General features: G+C 43.9%; 1 protein-coding gene across 2 annotated transcripts in view; it reads right to left on the bottom strand.

Annotated features, from left to right (window-relative positions):
* LOC118361893 (zinc finger protein 79-like) overlaps positions 1 to 12,748 on the bottom strand; it is a 190,887-nt gene that overhangs the window by 69,287 nt on the left and 108,852 nt on the right. For both annotated transcript variants that reach the window (XM_052485257.1, XM_052485258.1), the window contains exon 7: positions 10,408 to 10,519. In XM_052485257.1, the coding sequence (XP_052341217.1) occupies positions 10,408 to 10,519 (112 nt within the window). The remainder of the gene's footprint in view (positions 1 to 10,407; positions 10,520 to 12,748) is intronic.

The raw sequence follows: 12,748 nt of genomic DNA, 5'->3' as shown, positions 1-12,748 counted from the left end.
GTTTTTAACATATTTTTCTTCGCATATCTTTTAATTTTTTTTCTAAACTTCAACATCTAAATACTTTCCTGCAACCCGCCTCACCCAATGTAGCGTGGATCTGCTTTTTTTTCTAAAGTACCTCCAACAAGCCAACCAGCTAACTAGCTACTAGCTACAAGCTATTTAGTCATTGTTAGCCATTGCTAGCGGCTTTTACCTTCTGCACAGCCAGCCATTTTTTTTAGCCTGGATAGTACTCGCCAGTCTAGCTTCCCTGTCCCATCCACCGCTGCCCCCTGGACACTGTGATCACTTGGCTACATAGCTGATGCCTGCTGGACTGTCCATTAATCACGGTACTCCATTCTGTTTGTTTATGTTTTATCTGTCGGCCCCAGCCGCACTCAGGCTCTGTGTGTAGTTAATCCGACCCTCTCTGCCTAGTCAACGCCATTTTACCTGCTGTTGTTGTGCTAGCTGATTAGCTGTTGTTGTCTCACCTACTGGTTTAGCTAGCTCTCCCAATCAACACCTGTGATTACTGTATGCCTCGCTGTATGTCTCTCTCAAATGTCAATATGCCTTGTAGACTGTTGTTCAGGTTAGTTATCATTGTTTTAGTTTACAATGGAGCCCCTAGTTCCACTCTTCATACCCCTGATACCTCCTTTGTCCCACCTCCCACACATGCGGTGACCTCACCCATCACAACCAGCATGTCCAGAGATACAACCTCTCTTATCATCACCCAGTGCCTGGGCTTACCTCCGCTGTACCCACACCCCACCATACCCCTGTCTGCGCATTATGCCCCGAATATATTCTACCATGCCCAGAAATCTGCTCCTTTTATTCTTTGTCCCCAACGCTCAAGGCGACCAGTTTTGATAGCCTTTAGCCGCACCCTCATACTACTCCTCCTCTGTTCCGCGCGTGATGTGGAGGTAAACCCAGGCCCTGCATGTCCCCAGGCACCCTCATTTGTTGACTTCTGTGATCAAAAAAGCCTTGGTTTCATGCATGTCAACATCAGAAGCCTCCTCCCTAAGTTTGTTTTACTCACTGCTTTAGCACACTCTGCTAACCCTGATGTCCTTGCCGTGTCTGAATCCTGGCTCAGGAAAGCCACCAAAAATTCTGAGATTTCCATACCCAACTATAACATTTTCCGTCAAGATAGAACTGCCAAAGGGGAGTTGCAGTCTACTGCAGAGATATCCTGAAAAGTAATGTCATACTTTCCAGGTCCATACCCAAACAGTTTGAACTACTAATTTTAAAAATTTTAGATAAGCATGCTCCGTTCAAAAAATGCAGAACTAAGAACAGATATAGCCCTTGGTTCACTCCAGACCTGACTGCCCTCGACCAGCACAAAAACATCCTGTGGCGGACTGCAATAGCATCGAATAGTCCCCGCGATATGCAACTGTTCAGGGAAGTCTGGAACTAATACACGCAGTCAGTCAGGAAAGCAAAGGCCAGCTTCTTCAGGCAGAAATTTGCATCCTGTAGCTCTAACTCCAAAAAGTTCTGGGACACTGTGAAGTCCATGGAGAACAAGAGCACCTCCTCCCAGCTGCCCACTGCAATGAGGCTAGGTAACACGGTCACCACCGATAAATCCATGATTATAGAAAACTTCAACAGCATTTCTCAACGGCTGGCCATGCCTTCCTCCTGGCTACTCCAACCTCGGCCAACAGCTCCGCCACCCCCCCACAGCTACTCGCCCAAGCCTCTCCAGGTTCTCCTTTACCCAAATCCAGATAGCAGAAGTTCTGAAAGAGCTGCAAAACCTGGACCCGTACAAATCAGCTGGGCTTGACAATCTGGACCCTCTATTTCTGAAACTATCCGCCGCCATTGTCGCAACCCCTATTACCAGCCTGTTCAACCTCTCTTTCATATCGTCTGAGATCCCCAAGGATTGGAAAGCTGCTGCAGTCATCCCCCTCTTCAAAGGGGGAGACACCCAAACTGTTACAGACCTATATCTATCCTGCCCTGCCTATCTAAGGTATTCGAAAGCCAAGTCAACAAACAGATCACTGACCATCTCGAATCCCACCGTACCTTCTCCGCTGTGCAATCTGGTTTCCGAGCCGGTCATGGGTGCACCTCAACCACGCTCAAGGAACTAAACGATATCATAACCACTATCGATGAAAGACAGTACTGTGCAGCCGTCTTCATCGACCTTGCCAAGGCTTTCGACTCTGTCAATCACCATATTCTTATCGGCAGACTCAGTAGCCTCGGTTTTTCTGATGACTGCCTTGTCTGGTTCACCAACTAATTTGCACACAGAGTTCAGTGTGTCAAATCGGAGGGCATGCTGTCCGGTCCTCTGGCAGTCTCTATGGGGGTGCCACAGGGTTCAATTCTCAGGCCGACTCTTTTCTCTGTATATATCAATGATGTTGCTCTTGCTGCGGGACGATTCCCTGATCCACCTCTACGCAGACGACACCATTCTGTATACTTCCGGCCCATCTAACCTCCAAACGAGCTTCAATGCCATACAACACTCCTTCCGTGGCCTCCAACTGCTCTTAAACGCTAGTAAAATCAAATGCATGCTTTTCAACCGTTCGCTGCCTGCACCCGCACGCCCGACTAGCATCACCACCCTGGATGGTTCCGACCTAGAATATGTGGACATCTATAAGTACCTAGGTGTCTGGCTAGACTGTAAACTCTCCTTCCAGACTCATATCAAACATCTCCAATCTAAAATCAAATCTAGAGTCGGCTTTCTATTCCGCAACAAAGCCTCCTTCACTCACACCACCAAACTTACCCTAGTAAAACTGACTATCCTACCGATCCTCGACTTCGGCGATGTCATCTACAAAATAGCTTCCAACACTCTTCTCAGCAAACTGGATGCAGTTTATCACAGTGCCATCCGTTTTGTTACTAAAGCACCTTATACCACCCACCACTGCGACCTGTATGCTCTAGTCGGCTGGCCCTCGCTACATATTCGTCGCCAGACCCACTGGCTCCAGGTCATCTACAAGTCCATGCTAGGTAAAGCTCCGCCTTATCTCAGTTCACTGGTCACGATGGCAACACCCACCCGTAGCACGTGCTCCAGCAGGTGTATCTCACTGATCATCCCTAAAGCCAACACCTCATTTGGCCGCCTTTCCTTCCAGTTCTCTGCTGCCTGTGACTGGAACGAATTGCAAAAATCGCTGAAGTTGGAGACTTTTATCTCCCTCACCAACTTCAAACATCTGCTATCTGAGCAGCTAACCAATCGCTGCAGCTGTACATAGTCTATCGATAAATAGCCCACCCAATTTTACCTACCTCATCCCCATACTGTTTATATTTATTTACTTTTCTGCTCTTTTGCACACCAATATCTCTACCTGTACATGACCATCTGATCATTTATCACTCCAGTGTTAATCTGCAAAATTGTAATTATTCGCCTATCTCCTCATGCCTTTTGCACGCAATGTATATAGACTCTCTTTTTTTCTATCTTTTTTTTCTACTGTGTTATTGACTTGTTAATTGTTTACTCCATGTGTAACTCTGTTGTCTGTTCACACTGCTATGGTTTATCTTGGCTAGGTCGCAGTTGCAAATGAGAACTTGTGCTCAACTAGCCTACTGGTTAAATAAAGGTGAAATAAAAATAAAATCTGATGTTTGTCATGTAGACTGAAGGAGGATGGACTTTGCTATAAAATGCTGTGGCTCAAACCAGCTCGTTGAGTTCGCAGAGATCACCTCCAGCTCCATTACTGCAGTAATTCAATAATAAAGTTGGATTGTTTTGAAGAAATCTAAAAGTCTCTCCTTTTGATGACAATAATTACACCACAGTAATTGTGCAACCAACTCACTCAAGTGCGTCGCTATATTACATTTGACATTATCCGTAAGCTTGCGTTCATTTGCACACAAAAAAATCATACAATGATGGAAAGACCTTTGTGTTGTCTTTGTTAATGAGGACAGAGAAGAGCTCTAACTTCTTAATCATAGCCTTATTTTTGTCCCGCACATTGAATATAGTTGCAGAGAGTCCCTGTAATCCTAGATTCAGATCATTCAGGCGAGAAAAAACATAATCCAGATAGGCCAGTCATGTGAGAAACTCGTCATCATGCAAGCGGTCAGACAAGTGAAAATTATGGTCAGTAAAGAGAAGTTTAAGCTCATCTCAATTTAAAACAATGTGTCAATACTTTGCCCCTTCATAATCAGCGCACGCGTTACATGGTCGCTGCCCATATCATTGCATAGTTCAGAAAATACAAGAGTTCAGGGGCCTTGCTTTAACGAAGTTAACCATTTTCACTGTAGTGTCCAAAACGTATTTCAAGCTGTCAGGCATTCCCTTGGCAGCAAGAGCCTCTTGGTAGATGCTGCAGTGTACCCAAGTGGCATCGGGAGCAACTGCTTGCACACGTGTTACCGCTCCACTATGTCTCTCTGTCATGGCTTTTGCGCCATCAGTACAAATACCAACACATCTTGACCACCAAAGTCCATTTGATGTCACAAAGCTGTCCAGTACTTGTCCTGGTTTGCAGAAGAGGATGTCTTCCTTAATTGACCCCCCATAAAAGTAACGGACATATACCAGGAGCTGTAATTGTTTTATAACATCTCCTGCCATGTCACTGATGCATCGTGAAACAGTGTTGCTTGATGAAGGCATTGTCTATAGTTTTTATGGCCTTTTCCCCCAGCATTGTCCCAGCCATATCAGCAGCAGCAGGAAGAATTAAGTCCTCCACAATAGTATGGGGCTTGCCTGTCCAAGCCACTCCGTAGCTCACCATATAAGATGTTTCTAGCCCCTTCTTATTAATGGTATCTGTTGCTTTTATACACGTCTTACTACTGTAAAGTTGTCTTAATTCTTGCTCAAAAAACTCCTGTGGCTTATTTTTCAAATTGGCATGTTTTCTTTCTAAATGTTTGCTCAAGAGTGAAGGCTTCATTGAGATGTGATAGTACTTTTGCACATACACTATCGTTCAAAAGTTTGGGGTCACTTAAAAATATCCTTGTTTTTAAAAGAAAAGCACATTTTCTGACCATTAAAGTAAATCAAATTGATTAGAAATACAGTGTCGACATTGTTAATGTTGTAAATTACTATTGTAGCTAGAAAAGGCTGATTTAAGTTTATCATTTTAAAAGGCTAATTGATCATTAGAAAACATCAGCATTTGTGGATTCGATTACAGTCTCAAAATGGCCAGAAACAAAGGACTTTCTTCTGAAACTCGTCAGTCTTTTCTTGTAAGGTAGTAGCTCTCCGGCTGCATCAGATTCACAACTGTCAGTGTCCATGATAGCTCGTCTTAACAACAAATGTGTAATTACTGATGCTAGCATTGGATGTGCTCGTGGAAGCAGAACTACTTGTGTCAACTAGCAGTACTACCAGTAGAGCAGGTATGTGTCTCTTTGGACGTGGGCCTTACTTTTTAAAAAACATTTATCAATTTGATCAGTTTGGCTACATACTGGTGGAATTCCCACGAGAGAGTAACGGTTCATGTGATTGGATGTTAATTATTTGTCTCGTCTACCTGTATTTAGTCTAGTCTACCTGTATTTAGTCTAGTCTACCTGTATTTAGTCTAGTCTCCCTGTATTTAGTCTAGTCTACATGTATTTAGTCTAGTCTACATGTATTTAGTCTAGTCTACCTGTATTTGACATGGTGTAGTTATTTTGCTGAACACTAGATTTGATTTTTGGCAGTGAAATGAGGTTACTCGGGTGAGAAAAAAACCTCACCCAAATGTATAGCCCTGTTGGAAAATATAAATGGACTGTATGAAAATGTGAAAAAGTGTGTTAGCAAGAATGGAGTAGAAAATAATACAATACAATAGAAAGACTTTATTGCATCTACATCACCTCAGTAAGGTAAATATTCAACTGTCCTTTATCTAGCCAAGGATTACTGATAAGTTGCAGGCTCATGTCTATCTCTCCAGCGTTGCACTTCATCATTTATTTCCTTATTATAATCATAGCTATGCGAAGGGTTCTGGAGGAACTGCAGCCCCCCTGATAAATTGAAACACATTTGCCTAAGTTATAGAATTACTGATGTTTGTTCAAAAATGAACAAAATCATTCAGAATAGCCTACTACACCATGACAATTACTATAATTTAGCAACAGAGGATCATTGGCTTCTTTTTTAAATAGCCTAGCTTTGGATTGTAACCCAATATAACAAGGGATAGCCTATATTCGGGAACGCGCAGCAAATCTGTCAGTGAAAAATCAGCACGCAGACCAAACAGCAATATTTCAAATACAATCGAGGGGAAAAACACAGGTTGGAAAGCAATGGCTCCCGCTGAAAAGAGAATACTTTTCTGTATGCTACCAAAATATTTGATCAACTTCCAAATATTGTTTTACAAAAAGAGAGAGAGGCTTTTGGCATGAGCGCATCGACAATCACCAGCGAGTGACCTGCGCATCGTTGGGTGACTCAATGAAACTGGAAAGCATTTTTAGGACTATAATTTCCTCCTCATATTGTTGCCTATATACACACACCTAGACTATTGATGGATTCAAGACAATGTGGTTTTTATTGATCTCAGATTCTCGGTTTGAAAGTGAGAAAGTAACCTGACATTTAGATCATTTGTGCAGAATAAAAAATTTTAAAAAATAAAAGATTCTGCCAAAGTCTCCAGTCATGTAAATTACCTAGAATTGCATGAAATGCGTTTATAAAAGGCCAACATTTTCTTGGACCCTAGTCTACTAAAAATATTCCCCGTGTGTGCAACTTCTAAGTGCGTCTACTCTACTGCTCTATGCCACAACTCAAATGTGATGATATGCATGCAATGCTTTATTATAAAGGTGATTTTTGTCTCATGTATTCTGGTACCTTAGAACTCCCCAGGTCACCCCCCTCTCGGGCTCACTTTGTTCTGGTACCTCCCAATTTACAAAGTAAGCACTGAACACTATTCTACTATTGGGCTGTCTTATTTTGTTTTAATAATAACATTACATGGAGAAAAAAAATAGTAGCACTGGAAAGTAACATCCTGAGTAATAAATTAGAGGCTTTGAATTACTTTGCCAGCAGCTACAGTAAGCTACACATCACTGTCTGAGTTGAGAGCGCTGCTGAGGTGCCCTTTACAGACCATTTCATCCCTTCCATCTGAACATTGACGTGTCATCAACAATCATGCATGTCAGTTCAGTGCACACAGTTTAACAGAGAAAATGCAATATTTGGGAATATATTTCGTAGAACAGACATGCTGTATTAGGCTATGTCGTCTCTAAACCAGAATCCATATGACTGAAATCCATGGCAGTGACTGAGAACTTTATGGAACTAACGTTATACATGGGCTTTTCTGCTGGTGTATCCTGAGGTATCTCCTCTCTGAGAACCCCTTCCCGCAGTGCGTTCAGATGAACGGCCTCTCTCCAGGTTCATCTTCAGCTGGTGGGAGAACCTGTAGGGCAGCTGAAGGATTTCTCCCCTGTGTGGATTGTCTGGTACCTCTTCCGGTTGGAAAAGTGGGAGGAATTGGCCCTGCACAGATGGCAGCAGAATGGTTTCTCCCCCGTGTGCATCCTCTGGTACATCTCCACCTGTTTGGTGAAACTGAAGGCTTTCCCACAGAATGAACATGGGAAGTGCTTCTCTTTGCCACCGGATCTACTGAGCATTACTACTACTGTAATTTGTGTAGCAATTTGGTGTTGAGGCACTGGCATTGTCTGAGGTCTGGTTTAACATTAGGAGAGTGTGAGGAGGACAAAGGCCATCAAATGTCTGTATTGTTGCAGGGTCCATGTTCCAGTTGATGGATCCTTAAGGCGGCACGCTGAAGGCAGCATCTGTTAGGGGGTTAACCTGAGGCGCCGCCAGTCTCTCTGAATCACAATTATTAGGAGCAGGATGGAGCATCTTTAGCTGAGTCAGTATCTGTTCTCTCCCCGTGCATACGGACACCTCCCCGTCCCCGCAGACCAAATTTACTCCTTGCCCTGGTACTCAGCCCATCCTTTGTCATGGAGACTAAGTTCAGTTGTTGTTTTGTGTTCGACTGTTTCTGGTTGTGGTGTTGATGATACCCAGACCAGAGTTGAGGACGCTGTCTTATCCACTGACTCCCACTATGTCGCTTCTGGTCCTGTCTTGCTCAGTGATGTCCTCCCCCAGGCCCTTGGCTGCACCCATCTGGGTCTGGGAATCCAAGATGGCCACCCAGTCTCCTCTTTTAGCCTCCAGCCAACCACCATCAGAGAACTCTACATATACAGTTGAGTCAATGTTTGTTTAAGTATCTAAACAAGTTTTATTAATTTCATTGTATGCCCATTAGTAATATAATAGTAATAACATATGCCATTTAGCAGACACTTTTATCCAAAGTGACTTAGTCATTCGTGCATACATTTTATGTACGGGTGGCCCTGGGAATTGAACCCACAACCATGACTGTGCAAGTGCCATGCTCTACCAACTGAGCCATACATACAGTGCCTTCAGAAAGTATTCATACCGCTTGACTTATTGTGTTACAGCCTGAATTCAAAATGTTTTAATATATTTATTTTCTCACCCATCTACACACAATACCTCATAATGAATGACAAAGTGAAAACTGTTTCATATATATTGAAAATGAAATGCAAAAATCAAATTTACACCCAAGCACCCATTGGTGTGGCTGGCTTCCGGGTTGGATGCGCGCTGGTTGGGTTGTGTATCGGAGGACGCATGACTTTCAACCTTCGTCTCTCCCGAGCCCGTATGGGAGTTGTAGCGATGAGACAAGATAGTTTCTGCTCTGACATGCACTGTCAACTGTGGGACCTTACACTGAGTGTACGAAACATTAGGAACACCTCTTTTCATGATATGGAATGACCAGGTGAATCCAGGTGAAAGCAATTATCCCTTATTGATGTCACCAGTTAAATTGACCTCAATCAGTGTAAATGACGGGGAGGAGACAGGTTAAAGAAGAATTTTTAAGCCTTGAGACATTAATTGTGTATGTGTGCCATTCAGAGGGTAAATGTGCAAGACAAAAGATTTAAGTGCCTTTGAAAGGGGCATGGGAGTAGGTGCTAGGCGCACCGGTTTGAGTGTGTCAAGAACTGCAACGCTGCTGGGCTTTTCACACTCAGCAGTTTCCCGTGTGTATCAAGAATGGTCCACCACCCAAAGGACATCCAGCCAACGACAGGTCATTGATGAAACCGGACAAAGGAGGAGGCTGACAAATTGTGCAGCGCAACAGATGGGTCAACTGACAGTCCAGTACAACATTGGTGCCCAAAGAACCACAAAATAATAAATAGCTCATAGTACCTTGACACAAAGGGGTAATGGCAGCCGACAACCTTACAGAGTTCCACTTCTTTCAGCAAAAAACAAGAAACTGCGGCTGCAGTGCAGTAAGGAACAAAAACACTGGACACTGGAGAATTGGAAAAACATTGCCTGGTCTGATGAATCCCTGGTTCCTGCTGTTTTACACTGATGGGAGGACTACGGTACGGAGAAAACATGCATCCATCATGCCACGTGTCAACATTGCAGACTGGTGGTGGTGTGATGGTGTGTTTTCATGGCACACATTTAGGCACTTGATAAAAGTGGAGCAACGTTTGAATGCCACAGGATATCTGAACATCGTCGCCAATCAGGTGCATCCCTTCATGGCAGCAGTGTATCCATCTGTGAATAGATTTTTTTCCAGCAGGATAATGCCCCATGCCACAAGCCTAGGATTGTCCAGGAATGGTTCCACAAACATGACAGTGAATTCAGCTTATTGCAGTGGCCTGCCCAGTCACCAGTTCTCAAACCAAGTGAGTTTCTGTGGGATGAGATGGAACGAGCTATTCAGAGTAGAGATCCACTACCAGCCAACTTGACACAACTGTGGGAAGCATTGGAGTCAACATGGGCCAGCATCCCTGTGGAACGCTTTCGACACCTTGTAAGTCCATGCCCTGACGAATTGAGGCTGTTCTGAGGGCAAAAGGGGGTGCAACTCAGTATTAGGAAGTTATACTGTTTTGTACACTCAGTGTATATAGATAGACAGGTGTGTTTATTTTTAAATCATGTCCAAACAATTGAATTGGCCTCAGGTGGACTCCAATCATGTTGTAGTGACATTTCAAGGATGATTGAAGGAAATTGGATGCACCTGAGCTCAATTTGGAGTGTCATAGCAAATGGGTGTGAATACTTATGTAAATGAGATATTTCTGTATTTCACTTTAAATAAATGTGAAAAAATACTAAAAACATGTTTTCATTTTGTCATTATGGGGTATTGTGTGTAGACGTGGAATAAGTCAAATGGTATGAATACTTTCTGAAGACACTGTACATTAAGTTCTGTATATGTATTTCTCCCTTACCTTGCTCCCCCATCTTTAGTCCACTCAGCAGGTCAATGCTCTCTGGTTCATCTTCTATTGTCTCCTCTTTGACCAGCAGCAGATCAGGCTTCCCATCCTCCATGTCTACTGACTGTAAGAGATACAGAGTGAGAGGATGTTGGATCAAGAAATCTGATATGAGCACCCTGCAATGGAGCATCTTCTGATTGGGCAATGAGGGATTGCTATGAGTACTATGCAAATGTGTTAGTTGATTTGATTTACTTGACACTCTTTAATGGATTGATAATTCAAGGGCATGGTCCCACACTCAAAATAAACTGGGCCCATATCCACAAAGTGCTAATCGAGGATCAGTTCCCCACCTGTCTATAGTCTTATTCATTATGATCTAAAAGGCTACATCTATCCTAGATCAGCACTCCTACTTTGGAGAGACTTTGTGGATACGGGCTCTGACCGAATACCATTCAACCAATAGTTTACAGTGGGCTCACCTCAGTGAGACTGTGCTGCTCAGCTGGTTCCTCTCTGGGTTCAGAAGGAGGTGTAGTCTGTCCTCTATGACTATGGTCCCCACAGGGTTCCCCAGAGCCTCCTCACACCCCTCCTCCTTCACCCGCAGAACCTCTGGACCCTCCTCCTCCTGGAAGAGACAGGTGATACAGATTACACAGACATACACTCCCTCAGTTACGCACACACATAATAAACACACTTTTCAACATGGAGTGTTTACCCATCCCCACTATATTTGAGTCCTATACTGTAGTTACAGAATGACATAATTGTTGTTAAATCCATCATGGTGGACATAAATATGTTGGGAATAATAAGTCAGCTATGATAAGTCAGACAAACCCGACTAAACTATTTTGATGTGTACAGTAGGTGTTTGTCAGTGTGTGTGAGCAGGTAGGCATATTTAGTGTATATTGGTTATAAAGCGCTGTCAGGATGCAGAATAGGGTGAGATCAGTTACTGTCTTACCTCAATTAGCCACGAAATCCCTAGTTTGAAAGCGACAAACAGTTTTCTGGAAGCTGTGCTGTGCCATTTCCCTACATTTCTCCCCACGTGGACCAGCCCCCTAGCAATTCGAGTTCCAGCCAATGACATTCACCCCCTCGACGTTTGAGTGATAGCTAGCAAGAATCACACACAGCAGAGCAAGAGAGAGAGCAATGACATGAATTGAACATACACTATATATACAAAAGTATGTGGACACCCCTTCAAATTAGTGGATTTGGCTATTTCAGGCACACCCGTTGCTGACAGGTGTATAAGATCAAGCACGCAGCCATGTAATCTCCGTAAACAAACATTGGCAGTGGAATGGCGTTACTGAAGAGCTCAGTGACTTTTATTGTGGCACCGTCATAGGATGCCACCTTTCCAACCAGTCAGTTCGTCAAATTTCTGCACTGTTAGAGCTGCCCCTGTCAACTGTAAGTGCTGTTATTGTGAAGTGGAAACATCTAGGAGCAACAACGGCTCAGCCGAGAAGTTGTAGGCCACACAAGCTCACAGAACGGGCCCGCTGAAGCACGTAAACATCGTCTGTACTCGGTTGCAAACACTCACTAATGACTTCCAAACTGCCTCTGGAAGCAACATCAGCACAATAACTGTTTGTTGGGAGCTTCGTGAAATGGGTTCCGGTGGCCGAGCAGCCACACACAAGCCTAAGATCACAATTCGCAATGCCAAGCGTTGGCTGGAGTGGTGTAAAGCTTGCCGCCATTAGACTCTGGAGCAGTGGAAATGCGTTCTCTGGAGTGATGAATCACGCTTCACCATCTGGCAGTCGAACGAACGAATCTGGGTTTTGGAGGATGCCAGGAGAACGCTACCTGCCCCAATGCATAGTGCCAACTGTAAAGTTTGGTGGAGGAATAATGGTCTGGGGCTGTTGTTCATGGTTCGGGCTAGGCCCCTTAGTTCTGGTGAAGGGAAATCTTAATGCTACAGCATACAATAACATTCTAGACGCTTCCAAATTTGTGGCAACAGTTTGGGAAAGGCCCTAATTTCAGCATGACATAGCGAGATCCATACAGAAATGGTTTGTTAAGATCGGTGTGGAAGAACTTGACTGGCCTGCACAGAGCCCTGACCTCAACATCAGTGCCTGACTTCACTAATGCTTGCGGCTGAATGGAATTAAGTCCCCGCAGCAATATTCCAACATGGAAAGCCTTCCCAGAAGAGTGGAGGCTGTTATAGTAGCAAAGACGGGACCAATTCCATATTAATGCCCATGATTTTGGAATGAGATGTTCGACGAGCAGGTGTCCACGTAATTTAGGTCATGTGGGGTAGTACGCAATTTTCGGGGACCACTTTTGGCTCGTG

The sequence above is a fragment of the Oncorhynchus keta genome, chromosome 29 (genome assembly GCF_023373465.1).
Source record: "Oncorhynchus keta strain PuntledgeMale-10-30-2019 chromosome 29, Oket_V2, whole genome shotgun sequence".
Taxonomy (NCBI): Eukaryota; Metazoa; Chordata; class Actinopteri; order Salmoniformes; family Salmonidae; genus Oncorhynchus; species Oncorhynchus keta.
Note: the sequence above shows the minus strand (reverse complement) of the source record. Positions and strands in the feature narration are given on the sequence as shown.